Consider the following 27,909-nt stretch of genomic DNA (forward strand, 5'->3'; position numbering starts at 1 on the left):
TCTAGTGCTGAAGGCAAAGTGCAAGAATAGCAATCTAAAGTAAAGTGCAATACAATACAATACAATACAATACAATAAGTGCTTAGGAGGGAGGATTGTTGTAGTACTTCTTGAAGAGATGAGTTTTGAGCCTGCGACGAAAGATGGGCAGCGACTCTGCTGTCCTGACATCAGTGGGTAGTTCATTCATGTCACTGCGGGGCCAGGACAGAGAACCATGACCGTGTCGATCGACCGCAGGGGCCTCGGAGTGACGGGGCAACCAGTCGTCCCGAGGTAGCAGAGCGTAGCGGTCGGGAGGGGCCGAGGGGGTGTAGGATATGGACAAGTAGGCCTATGTAACAAGTATGGAATTGAATGACAGTTGATATAGGAGTGTGTAGGCATGTAGCTCATGGAAAGCTCAAAATAGGTTATAATGAATTACTAAACAGATTATATGTCTATGTTTACTACATATCCCGTCTGTCAGTGTGAGAATTAAGTCCCTTTTCTGGTTGCAATTCTAATCACGGCCCACTAGAGTGCGACATTTTCAAATATTTGATCTATCGAGGTTATCTATAAATGTATCTCGGCTACGCTGATCCGTTTATTGCCGTGTATGTGGTTCACACACTAGGAATATGACTAGGGTTAGTACTTAGTAGAACCAATGTACATGTCCTATGAATGGTACAGTACCTAGCAATAGGACACAAATAGGACTAAACTTCACCTTAAAATAGGCCTTTCAGCTTCTGCTCAGAGAATGATCCGGACTACAGGGCTAGCAACGAGGGTTAGTATAGCGAGGGCGCAGCAGTGTTTTGAGTTCTGAGCACGCATGAGAGAGCATGGCCAGAGGTAGACACGAGGCCATGCAGCCATGCTGGTCTGTGTGGCAGAAGGAGGCGCGCGCTGGGATGCTCGAGCCTCCTCCTCCTCCTCCTCCTCCTCCTCCTCGCGAGGTCGCCCCGCCTCACTACGCAACCAACCGCCGGCAGCAACACGGTCCGCATCTGTCTGTCACACGCACGCGCGCGCGCGCACACACACACCGCTGCCGCTGCTCCGTACCACGGCATGCCCGTGCCGCTCACACCGGGACAAACGTAGGCTAGTGCTGGTTGTGAAGAGAAAGATATCATGTCCGAGGTGCGAAAATTCACGAAGAGGCTCAGCAAACCAGGGACCGCGGCAGAACTCAGACAAAGCGTCTCGGAGGCTGTGAGGACGTCGGTGGTCGTGGTCAGTGAACTGACGTTCATCTTTTCGGTTTTAACGGTGGCTAACGGTACCCGGTAACGTTGGCTGTGCCCTTGCTATCCTAGCTAGAGAACATGCTTCAAGTAGTCCTGGTCAGGAGGCTACCCCAGCTATCGCGTGTAACGTTAACTAGGCAGAGATTGTAGCTAAGTACCTTTGCTTGATAGCAAACTCCCAGTTTATTTTGAATACTTCTATCTAAAGTGGATACTACCGTAGCCAATATATTTTCATTCAAGACGCGTCAGCATCCGTGTCTTACCAAACGTCCCTGCGAAGCTGACAGCTTTGGACTGCCTTTAATTTAGATATCTTAGCCAGTTACTGAATGCAAATTGAAAATAAGCGACAGTCGCTGTGCGGATGTAGCCTCTCATACGTGTAGTTGTGTCCTTCAGGGTGTGACTTTGTTGAGAAATAGGATTGCACATGGTGGGATGGATTCCAAGCCTAGTGTGTTATGTGTGCTTGAATAGCGAGCTGTGTCCTGTGTGTTGGCTGGCCAGCTCTCCCAAGTGCTCAGCACCGTCCCCCTAACATGCTCCCACTGCAACTATACTGTTCTGCATTAGATTTATGTAGGAACTAATTATTGATATTTCCCAAATTTTGAAGACTTTTCAAGATGTTTTTTTTATGGCAGTGCCAGTCATTTTCAACACTGGCTTGAGAAGCCTGTGATTTTGTGGGGACATGGCTGGAGATCATGCTGATGGAGGATTCACAGTTCTGAGCTAGTTTAGCCTAGCCTACTTCTGATCATTCACAGAGGACCTCTGCAGATTCTCTGTGTGTGTGTTTTTGATTTTCCCATCATGAGATTAGAATCAGACACACTACTGATCTGAAATTTATTAAATTTCTCATTATCAGTCTTTAACACAAAGCACTAACATCTACACCCAGGGCTTAAAGGGGTCTTTCTGATTGGACTTTGATGATGTCAGGTTTTATGATGATGATCATGGTGATGCTAAATCAGTGTGATGCTAAATAAGCGTTGTAGTCTTGTGATGAGGTCTAATGCTCCCTGTTACACACACACACGCACACACACTCACACACATCTACACACACACACACACACACACACACACACACACACACACACACACACACACACACAAATGGATTCTGGAGTTGTGGGTCCGGTTGACTGGCTGATGATGATCCTTGGGGTATTGGTTGTCATGGCAGCGGAGAACAAACGCTGTTTTGTGGAGGTCACGGGGACCGGCGTTCCTATATGGGGATTCCCTGGAGGCATGCTGCAACTATGTTTCCTGTGTGTGTATGTGTGATGTCAGGGTTTTTCCGGGCTCAGAATGAGTATTTGGGGGTGATGTGCATGCAATTTTTTGGGGAAACCTCAGTTTTATGCCGAGTAGCCTACCAGCATATATGCTTATATTCTTTGCCGTCGTTCTGACTGAGCTCACGTTTCACAATCGCGGGAAATCTCCCAACTTGACACAAAATGTATATGAAGACAAAATGTTTAATAACCTCTCTATTAATTATCTTGATTACTAGTGGTCCAAACCATGGACAATGCAAGAAAGAGGGATGAGATTGGGCTGCACTTGAAACACATAGCACATTAGCTATTAAACACATTTGGAGAGGGTTTGAATTGCTATTTTTATTCTCAAGTTTTAGCATTTTGACACTGGTGATTTTCCTTTGGCTCTGGCGCCAAAAAATCCTATATGCAGGAAAAACCCTGATGTATGTCTTGATCTGTCAATAGGTCTGATTGTCTGTCCTCTTGTCTCTGGCCTCTTCTTGGGGGGTTGGTGTTTGAGTGTTCAGATTGATAACTGGGTTAAGAAAGGAGTGGGTTGGTCTTTGAGTGTTCAGGTCGACAGCTGGGTTAAGAAAGCAGAGAGCTGCTGTGATATACAGTAAACGGGAGGAGAAAGTGAGCCTGGCTGAGTGTAGCCATAGCACCAGGCGGCTACGCCCCACAGATACAGTAGGCCATGCCTGGTCCTTGTAGGCATTCTCTCTCTCTCTCTCTCTCTCTCTCTCTATATATATATATATATACAGGGGTGAAAATTAACTTTTTGGCCCATGGTGAGTCACGTGCCAAGGGGACTGTAGATTAAAAAATCTACCGGCCAAGTATATATTTTTTTCAGATAGCCTTCTGAAATCTAGTCGCCAATTGGAAATTTTACCTGCATTTGGCCGGTGGCAGGTGTTCATTTTCAGCCCTGCATATATATATATATATCACCCTCACCCTCTACTTCTCGCTTTCATCTCTCTGTCTTGCTCACCCTCTCTCATCTCCCTCTCTCTTTCTCTCCCATTGTGACTGTGATTTGGATTCAGCTGCCTGCTTGTGACTCTCCTGTTCTCCTTCAGAGGAACTGAGCCAGAGACCCCCCCCCCCCCCCCCTCTCTCTCTCTCTCTCTCTCGGTAACATGACCAGTGTGGCAGTAGAGGAGAGTTCCATGGAGAGGACAGTTCAAGCCCTACACCACCCCCCCCCCAGACCACTATGCTGTTCTGGCCCCATGAACTGCCCACTGAGGCCAGGACAGCAGAGTCACTGCCCATCCTTCGCCACAGGCTCAAAACTCACTTCTTCAAAAAGTACTACCACGCTCCTCCCTCTTAAGCACCTATTGCATTTTTTGTTTGCTATTCTTCACTTTGCCTTCAGCACTAGATTATGCACTTTGTCACTTGTTTTAGAAAAGAGATGCACTTGTGCGTTCTGGCGAGTAGTAATACACTGACTTTGCCTACGTCAAATGCAATTATTGTAAGTCGCTTTGGATAAAAGCGCCAGCTGAATGACAGTGATATAATGTAAAGTAACATGGCGGCTGCTGTAGTTTCTGTCTCTGTGGTTCGGCTGCTTGCCAGCTCGTTGCACACCACCAGAAGCTGCTGTGCTGCGCTGCTAGCAGAGGCCTGATGTGTTGAGCAGGCAGGCAGGCGTGGCCTAGTTCAGTGTGGCGACCCCCCGGGACACTGTATAAAGTTACAACCACATTCTCGTGAAGTTACAACCACAAAACAACGCTGCCTACAAAGTCACATTTTGATACTGCACGTCTGCAGGGATCTGTCTTAGAAGGAAAAGAGGGTGGAAAAGGAAGGAGAGAGAGGCTTTCACTGTGTAGTTCAGAGAGAAAGAGTCTTGCAGCGTGTAGTTCAGAGAGAGAGAGAGAGAGAGAGAGAGAGAGAGTCTTGCAGCGTGTAGTTCAGAGAGAGAGAGAGAGAGAGAGAGAGAGAGAGAGTCTTGCAGAGAGTCTTGCAGCGTGTACTGTAGTTCAGTGTAGCTCTGTGCACCAGCTGGAAGGGAAGTCATTCAAGGAAGGCCTAAACTTTAGCAATAGGCGGTCTTCTCTCTATCCCTCCATAGCTGCTACAACAAAGGCCACTGCCTCAGCTGTGTAGGGCTGCAGACTTTAATGGTATTATGAATGAGTGCCAGGTGGGAGAGACACACACACAGACAGATGTGCAGCTGTGTGCTGAGCTGTAGCTAGACGTGTGAGGGGGAGGCGTAGAGAGTGACTGCTGGTGACTCTGCCGTGCTTTAATCCACGGCCTGTGATCACTGACTAGGAGTTTATGGAGGGAGAAGTACGATATCTCGACTTTATTGTACAATCTTGCCTCTGGGCAGTTCTGTCTTTCATAAGGGGACGCCTCGGACCCAGTGTGCTTAGACCTGTCTGTGGTGCCCTAGTTAGCAGCACTAGCACACACTGTGTGTGTTAAATTGCCTTCAGGCCAAAGCAATCCACAACTCATTACCCTAAAGCAGGGGTCATCAACTATTTGTCCAAGGGCCATCATTTTTCTCAGCAGACACTATGGGGGCCAGACTTTCAAATAAAATGTAAAAAAAATATTATTGTTTAATATTTTCACTTTCTTGTGAAAGTAACTGTAACAATTTTCAGTAACTTGCCCAACACTGATGAACAGAGTCCTAAGATTTATACTGCACCCCAATTTGTAAATCAGGAGGTCCCTGAACAGCCTAGCCTATATGTGTGCACACACGTGCATACACAGACTTCACGAAGCACAAATCATGCCCACAACAATGTGACTTATGAGTTTTCATAAGTGCCACTCATAATTTCACCCTTTCACACCTGCTTAGCTGTGGGGCTTACAGTAACATAATCATTATGCCAAAACAACACCAAAAAGCATTAAACCACTGGCCAGCATACTACCTGTAAAATCCCCCATCAAAGTCTCCTCATCAAGTCCGTAGCCTACTTGCACCCTCATCTCCACCTCTTTCTTCGATTCCAAGTTCTCCTTGTCATTCCACTTCTCGTTCTAGCAATATTTTTCTTTTAATCATGCTGGCAATTGCTTTTTCTACTGTACACCCTGGCCCACTGAAATGACTTTTGGCCTGTTTAATGCTTAGGGCTCTAACTAACTAGTTTGTCATTGACATGGTCTGATTAGAAGCTGCTGTGAATCTGTTCCGTTCTATGCACTCTTGAAACTCTTGAAAGCAACATTTAGCCTACTGTCATTGTGCATGTGAAAAATAAAATGAAACGAAATGTCAAATAAGAGCATATAAGTAAAACAAAATGTTAAATGAGAGCTATTACTTTGTCCATCTTGCATGAAGATAGGCTACTGTGCACAAGTCATTCTACCGCAATTCACAACCAGTGAGGTAGCCTGCCTTAATTTCCTGCATCGGGTTGTGTAGTAGACTATGCTACTGGCTAATAATAAGAGATATGCGGTGAGTAAATCATTCCTAATAAAATTGTTTTTCAATTCAACTGTTTTTGATGTTGCTTCCATATTGGAGGCCTTTTTTTTTATATTCAAAATACTTCTGAGGGCCGGATGGGAAGCTTTGGGGGCCGGATTTGGCCCACGGGCCGCCAGTTGATGATCCCTGCCCTAAAGGATAGCCAAGGTCCAGGCCAAAATTCCTATTACCATCTGAAGCACTAAGCATTGGCTGAACCTTGCTCTTTCTTTGAATTAATTATTGATTGGTCTGCCCCAGTTGCTTTCCTGTGCCACTACCTAGTTTATGCCTCAAACTGCCTTCAAGTGTCATGGAGAATATGTTACGAATATGAATATTCACTATGAAACTGGAAACAGGATGTTGTTATGACAGCATGAATCTCGCATGCAGGACTCAGACATTTTTGTTTTCTGGGTTTGATGTTGCAGTTTGGAGGATGAGATTCATCCTCTTAGAGTGATTCTTCAGTGGTTGACCAGGCTTAAACAGTTCAATCACTTAAGCCTGCTCTAAAGTTTACATTAACAGAATCCAAAGAGCCTTGGATTGCAGCCAGAAGAAGCTAAGCGCTGATGTCGGTCTGCCGTAGGTTTTTAGGCCGTTTTAGGCTCCGTTGGACTTATTCTCCAAAGACCTGATGTCGAACCACTGTTCCCTCTGTATGAATGGTTCTCCAGTCCTCCTCCACGCACGGCCTTTCTTACAGCTGTCCTGACCTGTTTCATGTTCACAGTCACATTCACACACAGTCTCCCTCTCCTTCTCTATCCCTCTATCCGTACCTCCTCTTTTCCCTATCTCTCTCACTCTCTCTTTCTCTTTCTCTCTCTCTCTCTCTCTCTCTATTTATATATATATATATATTATAGTTTTTCCACCTCAACCACAACCCCCCCCCCCCCCCCTCTCTCTGTCTGTCTGTTTCTCTCTCTCTCTGTCTCTCTCTCTCGTTGCCCTGTAGCTGCCCTTTGAACTCCATGGTTCCCTGCCTCCCCGCTGCCTCAAGCTGCTCTCTGAGCTCTGGCGGTTGTTTCTTTGTGTTCAGGTGGGGGGGCGCGTTTTCAGCTCTTCTCCAGAGAGCTGCCGGGAGCCGGTTTCTCTTGAGAACATGTCGGGATGTCGGTAGCCAGTCAGCAGATCACAGTGGAGTTCTCACACAGGAGGAGGGAGAAGAAAGGGCTGGAGAGGCTCCAGACAAGGAGACTAGAGAAGACGGGCTGCGTGTTGAAAACATCTGGCGAACTTGTAGGCTAATCACCAGGGGTTTCACTGTTGATAGTCATGGCATTGAGAGGCTCTATTGAACACGGAGATTAAAGCCTTTCCTGAATGCAGCTGATTTATTCACCACTAGATACACGACAGGGCCTACGACCTAGGCAGGACAATAATTAGAGTGAAATGATTGATTTTTAACTGGAAAGAGTAGACTTTCCATCAGTACTACCAACACGCTCTACACCAAATACACAGCGAGTTATGCCCCATTAAAGGACAATGCTCGTTTTTGACAACCTGGACCTTATTTACGACATATTATAAGACGTTTGACTCACCGAGATCACTTTGGTGTAGTTCGGAGGCATGTAGAAGAAATTTAAAATCCAGCGCGAGCCAGTATATCCATGTAATGGCGGTGGTCGGGGCACTTAGAATGCAGTTTCTAAAAATCTATTTTCTGCCGCGAAACCGTTGTTTTCATCAATCTGTCTTGATGAGTCGCTAGTTGTGCTTACATAGAGCATAGGCCTGTTGTGGTTTTCACATGCCATGATCTTTAGAAACGTCTTTCGAAACGAAATAGCTTCCTCACTTGCTCCAGCACGCATTCGCACAGCGCGCAATCGTTGCTCCAGCACGCTGTGCGCATGCGTGCTGGAGCAAGTGAGGAAGCTATTTCGTGTCTAAAGACGTTTCTAAAGATCATATTACAGAGGCATGTGAAAAGCAACACAACAGGCCTATGCTCTATGTAAGCACAACTAGCGATTCATCAAGACAGATTGATGAAAACAACGGTTTCGCGGCAGAAAATAGATTTTTAGAAACTGCATTCTACAGTAAGTGCCACGACCACCGCCATTGCATGGATATACTGGCTCGTGCTGGATTTTAAATTTCTTCTACATGCCTCCGAACTACACCAAAGTGATCTCGGTGAGTCAAACGTCTTATAATATGTCGTAAATAAGGTCCAGGTTGTCAAAAACGAGCATTGTCCTTTAAGTCCCAAACTAGCTAGAGAAATATGAGCCTTAAAAATATATGTACCCGTACTCTAATTGTCGTAATGGGACCTACAGAATATGAAAGTCAGGATAAAACATTTGTTCGTTGGGAAGACATGAAAATCTAAAACGGGCCAAAACCAACATTTATCATAAATCATTGAATCAGTGAAGGCAGTTCTAGCCTAATGCAAATCCATGATACATGAAGTGCTTATGTTGATTTACAATGACAGCACAGCAAGCCAAGCCATTGAGAGGGGTGGTTTATTCACAAGCAGGCTACAGTATGCAGGATGCAGCCCCTCGACCCATCTCGCAAGCCTAAACCCTATGAAGCCATTGTTGCTAACATTAGCTTATGATATCTTCAGGGTCTATTCTTGCTACACCTGCCTTGTCTCTTTTTATCATGCCCCCGCCTTCATTGTTGTTTTGTTTACCGTTGTTTTGTTTACCGTCTATCCAGCGCAATTCCGGTTTCTGATCTACACGATGACCTGCGCTCACTGAGACCACCTTCTGGGCTGGAATAATTTTTTATGTTTGTTCGTGCGCATGCCCGGAATGAAAATTGCAAAGGGGAAGCAGACTGTCGGCTGGGTGTATTCGGGGAGGGGGAGTACCTGACCTAAGCACCACTGTTAAACAGCTCAACCCTAACCACCTCTGTTAAACATCTCAACCCTGACCACCTCTGTTAAACATCTCAACCCTGACCACCTCTGTTAAACAGCTCAACCCTAAGTGGAGGGTTTAGAGTTGTTTATAGATGTTAGGGTTGAGCTGTTTAACAGAGATGTTAGGGTTGAGCTGTTTAATAGTGGCGCTTAGGGTTGAGCTGTTTCACAGTGGTGGTTAGGGGTTGAGCTTTTTAACAGGGGTGGTTAGAGTTGAGCTGTTTAACAGAGATGATAGGGTTGAGCTGTTTAACAGAGATGTTAGAGTTGAGCTGTTTAACAGAGGTGGTCAGGGTTGAGCTGTTTAACAGAGGTGGTCAGGGTTGAGATGTTTAACAGAGGTGGTCAGGGTTGAGATGTTTAACAGAGGTGGTCAGGGTTGAGATGTTTAACAGAGGTGGTCAGGGTTGAGATGTTTAACAGAGGTGGTCAGGGTTGAGATGTTTAACAGAGGTGGTCAGGGTTGAGATGTTTAACAGAGGTGGTCAGGGTTGAGATGTTTAACAGAGGTGGTTAGGGTTGAGTCAAGTCAGGTGAGAGACAGGTCAGGTGAGGGCAGAGCCAGAAATGGTCAGGTGAGGGAGAGCCAGGTCAGGTCATGTGTTTTACAGTCTCAGCGCCTGACTCTGAATCAAAACCCGGACCAGAGGAAAGTTGCGACGCACTGTGCCCCACAGTGTCACCATGGTGACAGAGAGCCCAGGGACCTTATTATGGTCTGTTCTGGACCAGAGCTACGGGGTCCAGATCCATTTTTGACTAACGTCACCCACTGGGCAGATCACAACACTGGTTTTATTTGATGAATGGAGTACAGTAAAGCACTTTGATTTGTGGTGAGGATTGAAAATAAAAGGCCTAATTTACAAGCTGTGGAGTAGTAAAATATGTGGTTTTATGTGCTCTGTGTATTGGGATGTATTGGAGTGTGTGTGTGTGTGTGTGTGTATTGTGTCCTTGCCTTGCGGCTGCTCTCTCTTAACGTCTCGGTCGACACATTCCTCTGTTCCAGGAGCAGCCCAAGATCATCGAGCCGCTGGACTATGAGAATGTGGTGTCCCAGAGGAAGGCCCAGATCCACAGCGACCCCCACAGGGACCTGCTGCTCTGCCCCCCCGATGACGTCTCAGTGAGTAGTACCACGCAACCCGCCCCTCCGGCCGTGGTCATGCTGGGGCGCTGTTCTGGTAGATCAGGTGGATCCGGAACACACCTTATTTTGTTGACATAGTAACAACTTGCCCTGGTCAAAAGGCACCCGAGCACTTAATGTTCCGCTCCGCTGGAGAAAGCAGCTGGGTGGGGGGGGTTAGTGGTTTTGCAGAGTCGGCCGCCTTTAAAGGTGCAGTACGCAGTTTGGATCAGAAGCACTTTTTATCATATTTTTTTGCAGTTCTCATTACATCTCGACAGCAATCAATAAATAAAGTTCTCTGACACTAAAATAAAATGAATCCATAATCTGTGGAAGTTGCAGGACCTTCAGAGGTGTGTCCAATCATTTTGAGTTGCCAACTTGAAATGATTGGATGGCCTACCTGCCTGTAAACCTGCCTGCAGGCCTGAAGTCGGTTGCATTTTTCAAAAATTATTATTTTATTTTTTTCGGAATTCTACCTAATAGTCTAACATGAAATCACAAACCACATACTGCACCTTTAATCACCTTATGACCAATTCTTGTTGATGTCAACAGGTAAAAGGCTTGAGGTTAGAGAGCAGTGGTATAGTGACCAAGGCTGGAGGGTCACAGCCTCTGACTTACATCAGCAGATCACACAGCACAGGAATGCCCAACAGATGTTAGTACTTTGGTTGTATCATGAGTAGAATATCATTATCAAATGTTGTATATATGTACATGATATATGGGTACCATGTACATTGAAATGTTTAACTGCGCCCAACATGGGTCTCAAATCTACATTCCTACAATGAAGAGTCTCATGCTCTACCACCTGAGCTAGTCGGGGGTCAGACAGGACGGACACGCCAATAACACTTCCTCGCTGTCATCAACTCTTGTGAATGGCAAACTAACATTTGTAGGTAGCTTCGGGAGACCATCATGATCTAGCAAGCTCACATTCTGTTTCTCTCCGCAGATCAGTCTGGCCTTCCCACTATCTTGAATGATTTCAGTGAGCGGGAGTACTGGCCTTGACAAACTCCTTCAGCCTAACAAAACATTACAAAATCCAGTCGGAAGAACTGCAAAATGTCTGTTTACTCTGATAATGTTTACTCTGAGAAACTTTATTTCACATACTATTGTTCTTGTTTAATTGCGTTGAGTTTCTGCAATAACTGCACTTATGGCTATGTTTCTTCTACTAACGATAACTTACTGCTTGGGGAGACTCTTTTGCCACAGGAACCAATCCGGGGTTACGTTGTACTGGGGGGCAGAACAGCAGTCAGAACACAGTCCCTGAATGGCGCGGTCAAAACGTAATTGGAGAGAAATTGTTGGCGATACAGTAGGGGGAAGTCCAGACTGATATGTGGAGCATAACTGAATGTGAGCTCACAAGGTCAGGATGGTCTCACAAAGCTACTTACGGTACAGAAACTAGATGATCAGGAAAAGCTGTGCTCAGTGTTTTTTGGGGGAATAGCGTAGTCAGCATCTAAGAAGAATTGGCTAGCTTTGGGTGGAAATTCACAAAGCTATAAGAATTAATTTTCTTAAAAATCCAAACAGAAATCACTAGTTCACCGACTACTGGAGCGAAAACATTTATTGGTTGATCCAAGTGATCCAACCAATCAGATCCCATCTTGTTTCACGCCAGTTCAGCCACAGACGGTTTATTGGGTCTCATTCCCAAACACATGTGGAACTGCTCAGAGGCGTGAAGCTCCCTGTCTCCTTCCCATCTTAAGTGACTCTCTGTTGGGCTGTGTGTGTGTATGTATCTATGTGTGTGTGCGTGTAGGAGTCCCAGATCTCGCGCCAGAGGAGGACCCTGGTTCCCTCCGTGCCCCAGAATGCCGAGTGGGAAGCCAGGAGTCTGTTCGCCAAAGAGGTAACAGTCCCATGATTGTCTGTCCTGCTTTTATGTGAAATGTCAAAAGTCAAAGGGAGTTCACTGATGTCACATGCAGAGCTGGAATTAATTGCAGTATGATTGAAATCACACAGTCTGGCCCAGTCTCAAATCTCTGTGTGCTTCAGCCAACTCTTATTGCTGTCATATGGTATGAAAACAATAGTCATAGGAGCTGGAGAAGTCTCATGGCCATTTGGGACAGGTTTAGACGACTAAGCTCATGATCCCATGGTAATGATCCCATCTGGGTGACTCTGACCTGCTTTGAAGTGTCCACACAGCCGAGTGGGCTGACTGAGTCCAGCGTACATATGGGTCTCTAGTACCCCACTAAAAGCCAGCTCCATGACGACATTCAAAAGGAATGGACTTTGTGCAGATCACTTCTTAGCATTTGTGCGTGTGTGTATGCGCGCGCATGCGTGCATGCATGTGTGTGTGTGTGTATGTGTACAATATGCTTTCCCAGAGTTCTGTCTGCAGCATTATTGTAATGTTCATGTTCCTAATGGACCTGTGTTTGTGTGTGTGTGTTGAGCTGTGTATTGACCAGTGTGTTGACCTGTGTGTTGCCTAGTGTATTGATCTGTGTGTTGAGCTGTGTGTTGACCTTTGTATGTGTTGAACAGTGTGTTGACCTGTGCGTTGACCAGTGTGTTGACTAGTTTGTGGAGCTATGTGTGTTAAGCTGTGTGTTGACCTGTGTGTTTGCGTGTGTGTTGACCTGTGTGTTGACCAGTGTGTTGACCTGTGTGTTGACCTGTGTGTTGACCAGTGTGTTGAGCTGTGTGTTGACCTGTGCGTTGACCTGTTTGACAGTGCATCAAGATGTACAACACGGACTGGCACGTCATCAACTACAAGTATGAGGCCTACTCCGGGGATTTCCGGATGCTTCCAAGGTACGTCTGTAATCATGTCCCGCTTTGACAACACTGGCAGTCTTGAAACTTCCTTAATCTGTTGGATCCAGCCAAGTCTGCAATGACAGTGAGGCTGTGAGGCAGGACTACACACTGATGTACGGCTGTGATGGATGATTCACGATTTTAAGGGAGGTTTTAAGGCTTTATGGCACATTTTGTTGACTTGAAGGTAGGGTCTGATTGGTTTGGAGCTACGATGAAAACTATATAGCCTAAGGTAAGATATATAGAATAGGAATATAGCCTGAGGTCGCTATAGACAACGCAAGGTTACAGTGTGGTAAGATAGGACAACACAAGACAGTGTTGGGCTGGTGTGTTGAAGATACAGTACTGTATCTGTAGTCAGCTGACAAACCATGACCCTCTGACATGCATCTTCACAGCAAAGGCCTGAAGACGGACAAGCTGCCTGCTCACGTGTTCGAGATCGATGAAGACGCCAAAGACGAGGTGAGTTGGGGCCCTGGTAGGGAGGGGGGCAGGGCGGACGCCATTAGACCAGAGATATTGATTATTACTCGGTCAGCAAGCGCTGGGCTATTGACCCGGGGGCGGATTCATTCACACTAGACTTGTAGTACCAGGCAAACCTGGGCGCTCTGGCCAATCTAGTCCCCGAGAGAGCTGCCCGCGAGTGGCCGGCAGTGAAACCAGAGCCCTTCTAGCCTCTCTTCTATAAATAGCTGCCATCGACCCACCCCCCGCCCCCTCCAGCCAGACGTGGATAAACTCAGACAGAAAAAAAGGGCCTGTGATTGAAGGCAAATAAACGCTGCCATGTTCCTTAAGGGGAGGGCAGAGAGCTGCAGTGTCCTCTCTACGGCGGACAGCTGTAATGGTTTCACATTGATGAATCCGTGGATGGTGTTCCTTTTATCCCAGTGCACTTGGGATTGTTTAAGCTTTTTATATCCAGCACCGCGCAGCGTCCTGGGGTCCTGAGAGGGCAGAACAGAGGAACAGCCATGAGAATGAATCAATGGGAACGCAATCAGGAAGATAGGAGGGAGGGAGGGATTGATGGAGGATCTGCCTCTCCAAGGGCCACTCAGAGAGAGGGAGCGAGGGAGGGAGGCGCGACGGAGGAGAGCGAGCAGCCAATTAGATTAGAGGACGGAGACGGAGAGAGAGAGAGGGAGAGGCACACGTAGGCACCGTGGCGAACGCAGAGGACAGAGCGCCACTTCAAGGGGTTAGAGCTTGGACTCGCATGATGGACGGACGGACGGACACACACACACACACACACACACACACACACAGGGTCTGCGCCCATTCCACCTGTTCACCTAGCCAAACGAGTGCTTTGTTTAGCCTAATGTTTAGCTGCGCGCATGCAATAAGTGGATAATTTGCCTACTCATAGTCAGAATTCCCTGGGGATACATATTTCCTGTGTGTGTGTGTGTGTTGTGTATGTGTCAGGCCCCTCGTGATGGATGCAAGTGCGCTAGGGTCATGATGAACGGGTCCCGTGGCGGTTTCTCATGAGTTGTCCACGGCTGTCATGGCCGGCCAGGCCGGGGTCACATGACTCCCAGCCGACCCTGGGAAACGGGGATATCCTGTCCAACATCGCCGCCGCTGGCCTAGCCACAATGCTCCTCTTGATAATGTCACACGCCAGAGTAGACACTGGTCTGTATGTGACACTGAGTCTGATCTCTGGGTGTCTGGAGTTTGTCATCTGCTTCTGTTTACTGGAACTGTTCAGTATGTGTTTGTGTGTTTATTATTTAACTAAATAATCAACAGCCTCCAAATGAGCATTGATAGTCCTGTAAAGCTGAGGATACACTACAAGATATTATGCCCGAGTTTATACACGATTCACAATCCTGCTGAGTCTGTCCTAGTCAGCAGCAGTCTGCACTAGTTGGGGATAGTCGGAGTGGCAATTTGGCACAGAAATCTGTAAGTGTATGAGGGTACAGATTTAAATCGGCAAGTGTATGATGAGAACAGACTTCTCCTGATCCCAGTGGGAGCGAGTCTGAGCATATCAAACATGTTTGATATTTTTGAGCAGATTCTGGACGCAATCGTGTAGTGTAAACTCGTCACCACCTGGTCCAGTCGTTAAATGTGCGATACCCAGTTTTTCAGTTGTCATACAAAAACCAGCAGAAGCCAGTCGTCTAGTGTATACTCCCAGTCATTTCATAATCTGTTAAGATTGTCAAAGTCTTCTAGTGTATCCGAGGCTTAACGGTGTATATGTGTGTGTGTGTGTGTCTCTCTCAGGACTCTGCGTCCCTGTGCTCCCAGAGGGGGGGCATCATGAAGCAGGGCTGGCTGCAGAAGGCCAACGTCAACAGCAGCCTGTCTGTCTCCATGAGGGTGAGTCAGCACACACACACTCACCACCTCACCCCAACCAGCGTCCGCAGTGGTGCGACTGAGTGGAACCGATCCACTCTGCTCGATAACGTTCCGGGTACGTTTTACGAGGCGACGTCCTTTACACCAACAAGCGATGTATACAGTTTGTAGCTGGGTCTTAAGTCCTCAGCAGAAACAATTAGATTTAGGTAGCAGCTCACACAGGCTTGACACAACATTAGAGACATAGGCTACACAGCATGAGACACAGGCTAGATGGAGAAGCACTAAGCTTCTCGAATAGGCTATATGCACAACTCCAGTATTTCCTGAAATTAGACATGCTTCTCTATTTCCTGTCCTACACTATTGGATGAAGTGATTTATCAGGTGTGCTTGACTGCAGCACAATGATCAGGCACACCTGAATAATCATTTCATCCAATAGTGTAAGACAGAAAATAGAGAAGCATGTCTAATTTCAGGAAGTACCAGAGTTGTGCATATAGCCCATTCTGGATAAGATGAGATGTACTAAGATGAGCCCTGGCCTGAACTGAGATCAGCCCTGGCCTGAACTGAGATCAGCCCTGGCCTGAACTGAGATCAGCCCTGGCCTGAACTGAGATCAGCCCTGGCCTGTACTGAGATGAGCCCTGGCCTGAACTGAGATCAGCTCTGGCCTGAACTGAGATCAGCCCTGGCCTGAACTGAGATGAGCCCTGGCCTGTACTGAGATGAGCCCTGGCCTGTACTGAGATGAGCCCTGGCCTGAACTGAGATCAGCCCTGGCCTGTACTGAGATGAGCCCTGGCCTGAACTGAGATCAGCCCTGGCCTGAACTGATTCCCTCTGGCTGTGCTGGTTGCCCCACAGGTGTTCAAGAGGCGGTACTTCTACCTGTCCCAGCTCCCCGACGGCTCCTACATCCTCAACTCCTACAAGGACGAGAAGAACTGCAAGGACACCAAGGGCTCCATCTACCTGGACTCCTGCATAGACGTCATCCAGGTAGGCGCACACCTCACCTGGACTAGTACTGCATTTACCTGGACTAGTACAGAGACGTCATCCTGGTAGGCCCAAACCTCACCTGGACTAGTACAGCATTTACCTGGACTAGTACAGAGACGTCATCCTGGTAGGCCCAAACCTCACCTGGACTAGTACAGCATTTACCTGGACTAGTACATAGATGTCATCCTGGTAGGCCTACACCTCAACTGGACTAGTACATAGACGTCATCCATGTAGGACCACACCTCACCTGGACTAGTACAGCTGATGGTTGGCACATGGTATTGAATGATACAGTATCTGGTCTCTGTCTTTGGTGGATCTTGGTTCCACATTGTTTTGTCCCTCAAATCAGACAGTTACCTAGCCAGGTGAGAGGATGAGATAGTCACTGGGAGACTAGTCTCTCTCCAGACTTAAATATTACGTTGAATCGCGGTGCTCCGCATACTACATAATAGAGTCTGTGCCACTTAGCCACCCAAGCTGGTGTTCTGAGGGCCTATCGATGGCTCAAAATTGAAAGTGACAGGTCATAGCAGAAAATGAGAGAAGCTAGCCCAGGTTAGATGGGCGGGGCATGTCTATGGGTAGGAATGCCTGATCGCGTCGCTGGGATCTGAACACCAGATTTTTGTATGAAGTGTCCCAGACCCATAGAGAGATCTGCAGCATGCAGTAACGTGGTTAGCGTAGCTTACGTAATTTATCAGCAAAAGAACTCTCATGGGTCTGGCGTTGAGATGTGGAGACCTACAATACCTGTAGCCTCACCATGCTGTAGGCCTACATTGAGTTACAGTATAACATCATGACTTTGGACTCTCCTGCAAATCCAAATGATACTGTTCAATTGTCATCATTGGTACAGTAGTTCTTCCTGCCGGCTGCCACTGGAAGTCTTTAATCTTTGCTAATGAAATTGCTAATCTGCAGTCTGTAATACAAGGCAAAGATGGCCGGTAACAGAATCAGGGTTGTTCATCATCATCATCATCATCATCTTCATCCGCTTATCCAGGGTCGGGTCGCGGAGGCAGCAGCTCCAGCAGGGGGCCCCAGACATCCCTTTCCCTAGCAGCATCAACCAGCTCTGCCTGGGGAATCTTTAGCCGCTCACAGGCCAGTGCGGAGATGTAGTCCCGCCACCTAGTCCTGGGTCTACCCCGCGGCCTCCTCCCAGCCGGACACGCCTGGAACACCTCCCTAGGGAGGCGCCCAGGAGGCATCCTCACTAGATGCCCGAACCACCTCAACTGGCTCCTTTCGACGCAAAGGAGCAGCGGCTCTACTCCGAGTCTCTCCCGGATGACTGAACTTCTCACCCGATCTCTCAGGGAGACCCCAGCCACCCTCCGGAGAAAACTCATTTCGGCCGCTTGTATCCGTGATCTCGTTCTTTCGGTCATGACCCATCCTTCATGACCATAGGTGAGGGTGGGGACGAAGATAGACCGGTAGATCGAGATCTTTGCCTTTTGGCTCAGCTCTCTTTTCGTCACAACAGTGCGGTAAAGCGACTGCAGAACCGCACCAGCTGCTCCAATTCTCCGGCCAAACTCCCTCTCCATGGTTCCCTCACTCGTGAACAAGACCCCCAGATACTTGAACTCCTTCACTTGGGGTAAGGACTCATTTCCTACTCGGAGCGGACAGGCCACCGGTTTCCTGCTGAGAACCATGGCCTCAGATTTAGAAGTGCTTATTCTCATCCCAGCCGCTTCACACTCAGTTGCGAACCTATCCAGAGAGTGCTGGAGGTCGCAGGCAGCTGATGCCATCAGGACCACATCATCTGCAAAAAGCAGTGACGTGATCCCCAGCTCACCGAACTGCAAACCCTCCTCCCCCCGGCTACGCCTCGATATCCTGTCCATGAAAATCACAAACAGGATTGGTGACAAAGCGCAGCCCTGGCGGAGGCCAACACCCACCGGAAAGGAAGACGACTTACTGCCGAGGACCCGGACACAGCTCTCGCTCTGGGTGTACAGGGATTGGATGGCCCTAAGTAGGGACCCCCTCACCCCATACTCCCGCATAACCCTCCACAAGACCTCTCGAGGGACCCGGTCGTAAGCCTTCTCCAAGTCCACAAAACACATGTAGACAGGTTGGGCAAACTCCCAAGCCCCCTCCAAGATCCTTGCGAGAGTGAAGAGCTGGTCGGTAGTTCCACGACCAGGACGAAATCCGCATTGTTCCTCTTCGATCTGAGGTTCGACTATCGGCCGGACCCTCCTTTCCAGCACCTTGGAGTAAACTTTCCCTGGGAGGCTGAGTAATGTGATGCCTCTATAATTCGCACACACCCTCTGGTCCCCTTTTTTGAATATGGGGACCACCACCCCAGTCTGCCACTCCTTCGGCACTGACCCAGACTTCCACGCAATGTTACAGAGGCGTGTCAACCAAGACAGCCCCTCTACACCCAGCGCCTTCAGCATTTCTGGACGGATCTCATCAGTCCCTGGGGCTCTGCCACTGTGGAGTTGTTTGACTACCTCAGTGACCTCCTCCAAGGACATTGACGACCCCCCATCATCTTCCGGCTCTGCCTCGTTCGTAGAGGGTGGATTAGTCGGGTTCAGGAGTTCCTCAAAGTGCTCCTTCCAACGCTCAACAACCTCCTCAGTTGAGGTCAGCAGTGTCCCCTCCTTGCTGTATACAGCTTGGATGGTCCCCCGCTTTCCCTTCCTGAGGTGTCTGATGGTCTTCCAGAAACACTTTGGTGCCGACCGAAAGTCCTTCTCCATGGTTTCTCCGAACTCCTCCCACACCCGCTGCTTTGCCTTGGTCACGGCCGAAGCCGCAGCCCTCCGGGCCAGTCGATACCCTGCAAATGTTTCTGGGGTCTCCCGGGCTAACATATCCCGGAAGGCCTCCTTCTTCAGTCGGACGGCTTCCCTCACCACCGCTGTCCACCACGGTGTCCGAGGGTTACCGCCCCTTGAGGTACCTATGGCCCTCAGGCCACAGCTCCCAGCCGCAGCTTCAGCAATGGAGGCTTTGAACACCGACCACTCATGCTCGATGTCCCCAACCTCCACAGGGATGCCTGAGAAGCTCTGCCGGAGGTGGCAATTGAAATCTCTCCGGACAGGCTCTTCCTCCAGACGTTCCCAGTTCACCCTCACTACACGCTTGGGTTTTCCAGGTCTGTCCAGAAGTTTCCCCCGCCATCGAAACCAGCTCACCACCAGATGGTGATCAGTGGACAGCTCTGCCCCTCTCTTTACCCGAGTGTCCAAAACGCATGGCCTCAGATCAGATGATACGATAACGAAATCGATCATCGACCTTCGGCCTAAGGTGTTCTGATGCCAGGTGTACTTGTGGGCATCCTTGTGTTCGAACATGGTGTTTGTTATGGACAAACCGTGACTAGCACAGAAGTCCAACAACAAAACACCACTCGGGTTCAGATCGTGGTGGCCATGCCTCCCAATCACGCCCCTCCAAGTTTCTCCATCATTGCCTACGTGCGCATTGAAGTCCCCCAGTAGGACACTGGAGTCCCCTGCAGGAGCCCCCAAAAGGACTCCACTCAGGGTCTGCAGGAAGGCTGAGTACTCTGAACTGCTGTTCGGTGCATAAGCACAAACCACAGTCAGAGTCCCCCCCCCCACAGTCCTAAGGCGCAGGGAAACGACCCCTGGGTTGTTACAGGGTTGTTACACAACACAAAGGCTAATGGATTGCGAAAGCCTTCAAATTACTTTAGGCTACAGTAGTATGGACTGGACCCATCTTATAGGGAAAACTATATTATACAGTATACAATATATTAGTCATGAACTCATAATACAGTAACTGCATTCCGCTTTGCATGGGCAAATCTCCCTGTGTCCACTGAGCAGGTCAGTTTCTTGGCAGTCTCTGCCACTCTTGTGAAAAGTCAGGACCTGTTTTCTACCCCTACTACCACTTCCTGTTTCCTAGCCCTGCCACTCGTACCACTTCCTGTTTCCTACCCCTGCCACTCCTAGCTCTGACATGCTTCAGTTGCTCTACACAGCTTTGATTAGACTGCTTTACTGCATTTCATTGACTGAGCAGAAAAAAACTGCTGCTTGACTCATTAGTCACTTGATGAATAAGTGAGTCTTGGCTCTGTGTGGCACCTTACTCAGCCCTGTGTTGACTGGAGGAGCTGCCAGGAAGCTCTCAGAGGGATGAAAGCCCCCAGCAGGTGATGGGCAAATGCCAGGCTAGACTCTTTCTACAGCCATGGTCACGGTGGGGTGATCTTTTTTGGATCCGCTCCCCCATTTTGTAATTGAAAGGCGAGCAGCATCGCGAGGAAGCACATTTACCATACAGCAAAGCAGTTTACCATCAGCACTGCACAAACGCGCTCTGATGGAACTGACCATGTTTGGATGATGACAGCGGATGCTGGTTATGTCTGGTTGTCCTTCAATTCCTCAGTTGGACAACACATATTTATGTAATTCATATACATTCCTGCTTTCTTTAAAGGTGCTAGAGATAACACTGTTATGTAGACGAATCATTAAAAAAAAAAGAAGAAAAACTCTAACAAGGCTTGTGACCTCATAGGCCAATAGTTCTCCTGATCGCTCCCAACAGACAGATACTGCGTTGTTGTAATACTATTGGTTCACAAGCTTTGTTAGAGGGAGGAACCAAACAGACATCTCAGACAGAGAAACATAACATTCATTTCGGACCCGTCGAAAATGTTTAATTGATAAATTCATAATCTTTTGTATTTTTGGGGGTCAATATTTTTACTCCACACCTTTCTAAAAGCTCTATGGATATTTTATCTTTATTTTTATGATTAGTCTATATACAAATGTTATCTATATCATTAATAACCTGATGGGTTTTTATCCATAACATATGTGTCTAGGCCTACAGATGTTACACGTGCACACACACACACACATACACACACACACACACACACACCCAGTCACCCTAACCAAGCTTCTGTCTCCTCCCCCCAGTGTCCTAAGATGCGTCGTAACGGTTTCGAGCTGAAGATGCAGGAGCGTCTCAGCCACGTCCTGGCGGCGGACAGCGAGGCGGAGATGGAGGACTGGGTGTCCACGCTGAAGCAGGCGCTGCTCAGCAGCTCCGAGGCCGGGCAGGAGAGGAGGAACGGGACGGACGTCCTCGACGGTGTCCTGGGTGGGCTGCAAGCACACGCACGCACACACACACACACACACGCACACACACACACACACACACAGTCATACACACATGCACACACGCACACGCACACAGTCAAACACACGCACACACAGTCATACACTCCCCCCACACACACACACACCGTCATACACACAAACACAGTCATATACACACACACGCAGTCATACACACACGCACGCACACACACACACACACACACACACACACACACACACACACTCAGTAATACACGGGCACAGCCACACACACGCGCACACACACACACTCATATACAGTCACACACTCACCGTGCATGTGACCCACACACATATATACATATAGTACAGACACCACACACATACTCACTAAGTTACATGCACACACAGATACACGTAAACACACCTGCACACCACACAAAGTTACATGCACACAGAAATACTGTATACAAACACACACAGGCATATACACACACAACCACAGACGACATACAGAACCAAACACAGACTACAATCATACGCACACTTTAGACTCTATTTTTTGCCTGTGAGGTAATAATTTCCAGGTTTAGGACAATCCCTCTTCGTGACGAAGAAGCCCCTGACATTTGAGTCCAATGTAATGATGACATTTTAATGGCTGGCCAGCAACAGCAGTGTTAAACCACTGTCTAAGGCCCTGTCAGTACTCTGACCATCTGTCCATCAACAGCACAAGTCGTTTTTCCTAAACACTTATATAATCTGAAAATGTTCCATTACAGTCATAGCCAAGCTGATGTTACATATATTGGGTACTGGCTTGTTTGCAGTTCCCCCTGCAAACTTGTTTGTAATGGTGTGTTGTCATGAAGAGGAAGTAATTGCGAAGTTATTGTGAACTAGAATTTTTTTTTTTTTTGCGTTGAGCACGGGATGAGCGTCAGCAGCCATTTACACAAGGAGTGTGTGTGCATGCGTGCGTGTTCTGTTTACAGCCTCTGAAGCTCTTCACAGTAGGGGGGCATTCATTTTCCATTATGTTAATTCCTCCTAAAAAAAACAAACAACAAATATGTGTCCAAAACCATGAGGCTAAGACCTTGCTGGTCCTGTAGAAAGCAGTGTGAGTTTATCCAGCTAGTCCACAGCCCCCCCCCGCAGAGCCCTGAAGGGGGTCTCTGATATTTGACCAGATATGCTGTTAAAAGCCCACAGGAAATCCCTGCGCCTGGTTTGCAGACACAGAATTTTATCAACGGAAGCTTCTCAGAAACCATCCGTCCTTGTCTGAAGTTCACCTCAACGGTGGAATTGTGACCACGACTCCTTTGTGTCAAAATGGCGGACTACTGCTGCTACCAGCTACTTCTGCATTCATTGGCTAAAACGTGGCGCGGTGAACACTTCTGTCTTTTTGACTAACTGTTGTTTTGTCCAATGGCAGATGAGGACAGCACGAGCCAGGGGAAAGGAGAGAGTCTGCTGGAGAGCCTGGGGCGGAGCCTGCACCCGGAGCTCATGAAGGTACTACTGGACTAACCCAAAAATATACAAAAGACACGCACATCACTGTACCTGTTAGGCTGGGTGCTGGAAACACAAACGCATGTAGATAAGTAAAAAGGGTTCCGCACACGAGATAGCTCCTGTTAAAAATGATTTTTGAATGCGAGTGCAGTGACGTTTCGAGCACCAAAGTCTGAGGAAGAGCCTTTGATACTTGAAACGTCACTGCACTCGCATTAAAAAAAATCATTTTTTCCTTATCTACCGGACTAACCACCAGTCACATGGCGGGAACACCAAGGCCTGTCGTTTGAAACAGAGCTGTGCTTCTCCTGTTTAACAAGGCAGTGTTGAGTACAGTGTAGTCATGCCACATTGGAGGCCCACAGCCCCCACCCAAAAGAGCTGCTGTCTCTTTGTGGTGCATTATGGGTTGTTTTAGTGTGAATGTGTCCTCACCTGTCCTAAGCGTGCATTCCTGCTAAAGCTGCATGAGATAACTCAGCACTTTGGCAGCCCCTCTGGTCATGATAAAAAAAACGCAGTATACTAGCAGTACACCAGCAGTGTATATTAGTACAGTGTACTAGCCAGTACACTGAAATTCTAAAATAAAATAATAAATTCACAGGGTCTTGTGTGGTTTCATGTCATAAAAATGTTTTGAGGGTCTTGCTATGGCCAATTCATAAACTATTAGCAGAAAACGCTGAATATTTAACTCTAAAAAAGGTTTTCTCATGCAGCTTTAAAATACATCCTCCTCCACATCATCGATGGACACATGATGGTTATCCCTGCATATGCTAGAGGTTTTATACAGTTATTCTTAGTATATCCTGTCTCTCCATCTACAGAGAAGGAACCCTCCGTCCTCAGACCGTAAATATGATGCAAAGGTTGAATTGCATAAGAACTTAATTTTCTGTGCGTGTGTCCACCTAACTTCGTGTTGATGGTTAGCTATTGTATTGTATTTGTGCGCCACTGAACCACACTTTAACAAGTTATTTTCTCTGGATCTATGTGTACTGACCAGCCTCTAACCCAGCAGTGTTTATATCACACTGCCTTAACACACTGTCTATAAACCCAGCGCTACATTACACACACAGAGAACAAAGAACGCTGTCCCTGTGTGAAGAGCCTGTGTGTGTGTGTGTGTGTGTGTGTGTGTGTGTGTGTGTGTGTGTGTGTGTGTGTGTGTGTGTGTGTGTGTGTGTGTGTGTGTGTGCGTGTGCGTGCCCACGCGCGCGCGCGTGTGTTTCTGCCCCAGCTCTCTCTTCTCTCCCTCATCTCTTTATATAAATAAAACAGTTTATTTGGCTTGCCTAGAGGCCGGAGTTAGAGAGAGAGAGACAGAAGAGGAGTGGAGAGATGGTGCTGGTCTCTCTGTGGAGTTCTCCCTGACCCCAGGGTTCTTCTGTGTGTCTCTCCCCCCATCTGTAGTACGCCAGGGAGACGGAGCAGGTCAATAAAATGAACAGGAATGAAGGCCGACTGAAGCTGTTCTCCCTGGACCCTGAAACGCAGGTTAGGCCTCCCTTAGTCTTTCTCCAGACTCAAATGTTACGTTGAATCACATAATAGAGTCTGTGCGACTTTGCCGCCCAAGCTGGCAGCAAATGAGAGACGTTAGCCCAGGTTAGATAGGTGGAGCATGTCTATGGGTGGGAACGCCTTATCGCGAAAGTCGTTACTGATTGGTGTCGCCGGGATTCCAGTGAATTGCCATGATTTGAACACCAAATTTTTGCATGAAGTGGCCCAGACCCAAAGAGAGATCTGCAGCATGCAGTAACGTAGTTAGCATAGTTTACATAGTGTATCAGCGAAAGTGCTCTCATGGGTCTGCCGTTGAAACTAGGCCTCCCTCAGACACTGAAAACAACGGTCTGCTGGAATGCTCAACTCTCTTCTCCATTATTAGAGCAAATTGTGCCCAGTTCTTTGACTGAAGTAAACGATGATTGCATAATGCCACCCTGTGATTGTCTCAAAACTGACTGTGTAGTGGTGATGTATATGTGCTGTGTTTCCATGGAGACTCGGGCCATAACCTAACCGCAACTTCCTCCTCCCACCTCCTTCCCCTTTCGCCTCCACCCCTCCTCCTCCTCCCTCACCCCCCCTTTCTCCTCCCCCACCTCCCTCTCTCTCTTCTCCAACTTTCCTCCTCCTCAATCTCACTTCCCACTTCTGTTCATTTCTTTCTCTCATCCCTTCTACCCCAACCTTCCTACCTCTATCTCTCCTTCTCTGCTATCTCTTCCTCTTCTCCTCCCCTACCCTCTTCTCTCTTCTTCTCTCCTCTCCTCCCCTCTCCTTTCCTACTCCCATTTCCTCTCCTCCCCTCTCCTCCTTCCCTCCTCTCTCCTCCTCCCCCCTCTCCTCCGCTCTCCTCTCATCCCCTCCTCTCTCTTCCTCACTCCTCTCTCCTCCTCTCCTCTCTCCTCTCCTCCCCACCCCCAGAGGCTGGACTTCTCAGGCATCGAGCCAGACGTGAAGCCGTTTGAGGAGCGTTTTGGCCGCCGTATCGTGGTCAGCTGCCATGACCTGACCTTCAGTCTGCAGGGCTGCGTCAGCGAGAAGGGCGACGGCGTCCTCACCAACGTAGGTCCCCCCCCCCCCAACGTCCTCATCAACATAAGTCCCCCTCAACATCCTCACCAACATAGGTCCTCCCAACATCCTCACCAACGAAGGTCCTCCCAACATCCTCACCAACATAGGTCCTCCCAACATCCTCACCAACGTAGGTCCTCCCAACATCCTCACCAACGTAGGTCCCATGATTTGGGAAAAAAAATGTTATTCAAGTTTCACCCCCCCACCCCTCCCCCTCACACCAGGTAGAACAGTCCATCCCCCCTCATCTTTTGATATTAAGGGGGCGTCTGATGGATGGTTCTGCGTTCTGCAGTGGAGCTGTGTGAGTGTGACGTGAATGCAGAGTTCCGTGACCAGAGCAGCCTCAGCTGAGTGCTCTCTTTCTCTCTCTCTCTCTCTCTCTCTCTCTCTCACACACACACACACACACACACACACACACACACACACACACACACACACACACACACACACAGGGGATTATGGCCAGTTAGAAAGCACAGGGATGGATCTCCTCAGGCTCACTTGTGTGTTTATGAGTGGCTGGGAAAGAAAGAGACCCCTTGTTTGTTTGGTTGGGAAGTAGCCCCCCTCCCTCACACACACAGCCTAATGGTTACTACAGGAAGAAGGGCCTGTTTGTCGAACCAGTACCATTGTGCCTATAAGTGCATAGTCATGCACACACATACACACACTATCTCTCTCTCTCTCACTCTCTTTTAAAAACCTACCAAAAAGTTACACATGCCCCTCCAAAAAACAATACCAAACACAACCTGGCTTCACCAGACCCAATTCACAGAAATACAAAGGGTCTGGAACAGTTTATTTGTGATCTTGAGAGCAACGAAAGGCAGTCATTGTATCGTCGTATCACGTTGGTACAGTCGTATCATCCATCCATCCATCCATCTTCATCCGCTTATCCGGGGTCGGGTCGCGGAGGCAGCAGCTCCAGCAGGGGGCCCCAGACATCCCTTTCCCTAGCAACATCAACCAGCTCTGCCTGGGGAATCTTTAGCCGCTCACAGGCCAGTGCGGAGATGTAGTCCCGCCTCCTAGTCCTGGGTCTACCCCGCGGCCTCCTCCCAGCCGGACACGCCTGGAACACCTCCCTAGGGAGGCGCCCAGGAGGCATCCTCACTAGATGCCCGAACCACCTCAACTGGCTCCTTTCGACGCAAAGGAGCAGCGGCTCTACTCCGAGTCTCTCCCGGATGACTGAACTTCTCACCCGATCTCTCAGGGAGACCCCAGCCACCCTCCGGAGAAAACTCATTTCGGCCGCTTGTATCCGTGATCTCGTTCTTTCGGTCATGACCCATCCTTCATGACCATAGGTGAGGGTGGGGACGAAGATAGACCGGTAGATCGAGAGCTTTGCCTTTTGGCTCAGCTCTCTTTTCGTCACAACAGTGCGGTAAAGCGACTGCAGAACCGCACCAGCTGCTCCGATTCTCCGGCCAAACTCCCTCTCCATGGTTCCCTCGCTCGTGAACAAGACCCCCAGATACTTGAACTCCTTCACTTGGGGTAAGGACTCATTTCCTACTCGGAGCGGACAGGCCACCGTTTTCCTGCTGAGAACCATGGCCTCAGATTTAGAAGTGCTTATTCTCATCCCAGCCGCTTCACACTCAGTTGCGAACCTATCCAGAGAGTGCTGGAGGTCACAGGCAGCTGATGCCATCAGGACCCCCTCATCTGCAAAAAGCAGCGACGTGATCCCCAGCTCACCGAACTGCAAACCCACCTCCCCACGGCTACGCCTCGATATCCTGTCCATGAAAATCACAAACAGGATTGGTGACAAAGCGCAGCCCTGGCGGAGGCCAACACCCACCGGAAAGGAAGACGACTTACTGCCGAGGACCCGGACACAGCTCTCGCTCTGGGTGTACAGGGATTGGATGGCCCTAAGTAGGGACCCCCTCACCCCATACTCCCGCATTACCCTCCACAAGACCTCTCGAGGGACCCGGTCGTAAGCCTTCTCCAAGTCCACAAAACACATGTAGACAGGTTGGGCAAACTAGCAAGCCCCCTCCAAGATCCTTGCGAGAGTGAAGAGCTGGTCGGTAGTTCCACGACCAGGACGAAATCCGCATTGTTCCTCTTCGATCTGAGGTTTGACTATCGGCCGGACCCTCCTTTCCAGCACCTTGGAGTAAACTTTCCCTGGGAGGCTGAGTAATGTGATGCCTCTATAATTCGCACACACCCTCTGGTCCCCTTTTTGGAATATTGGGACCACCACCCCAGTCTGCCACTCCTTCGGCACTGACCCAGACTTCCACGCAATGTTACAGAGGCGTGTCAACCAAGACAGCCCCTCTACACCCAGCGCCTTCAGCATTTCTGGACGGATCTCATCAGTCCCTGGGGCTCTGCCACTGTGGAGTT

The 27,909-nt window shown here is 48.5% G+C and overlaps 1 protein-coding gene across 1 annotated transcript in view; it reads left to right on the plus strand.

Annotated features, from left to right (window-relative positions):
• Positions 1-1,128: 1,128 nt before the first annotated feature.
• dock11 (dedicator of cytokinesis 11) overlaps positions 1,129-27,909 on the plus strand; it is a gene marked incomplete at both ends in the record, with an annotated part of 85,861 nt that continues 59,080 nt past the window's right edge. The window contains 11 exons of the mRNA XM_084452213.1: positions 1,129-1,230; positions 9,935-10,051; positions 11,862-11,951; positions 12,795-12,877; positions 13,288-13,354; positions 15,149-15,244; positions 16,103-16,237; positions 21,220-21,403; positions 22,832-22,911; positions 24,343-24,426; positions 25,366-25,506. Of these exons, the coding sequence (XP_084308339.1) occupies positions 1,129-1,230; positions 9,935-10,051; positions 11,862-11,951; positions 12,795-12,877; positions 13,288-13,354; positions 15,149-15,244; positions 16,103-16,237; positions 21,220-21,403; positions 22,832-22,911; positions 24,343-24,426; positions 25,366-25,506 (1,179 nt within the window). The remainder of the gene's footprint in view (positions 1,231-9,934; positions 10,052-11,861; positions 11,952-12,794; positions 12,878-13,287; positions 13,355-15,148; positions 15,245-16,102; positions 16,238-21,219; positions 21,404-22,831; positions 22,912-24,342; positions 24,427-25,365; positions 25,507-27,909) is intronic.

This window comes from Borostomias antarcticus (assembly GCF_949987555.1).
Source record: "Borostomias antarcticus genome assembly, chromosome: 17".
Classification (NCBI taxonomy): domain Eukaryota; kingdom Metazoa; phylum Chordata; class Actinopteri; order Stomiiformes; family Stomiidae; genus Borostomias; species Borostomias antarcticus.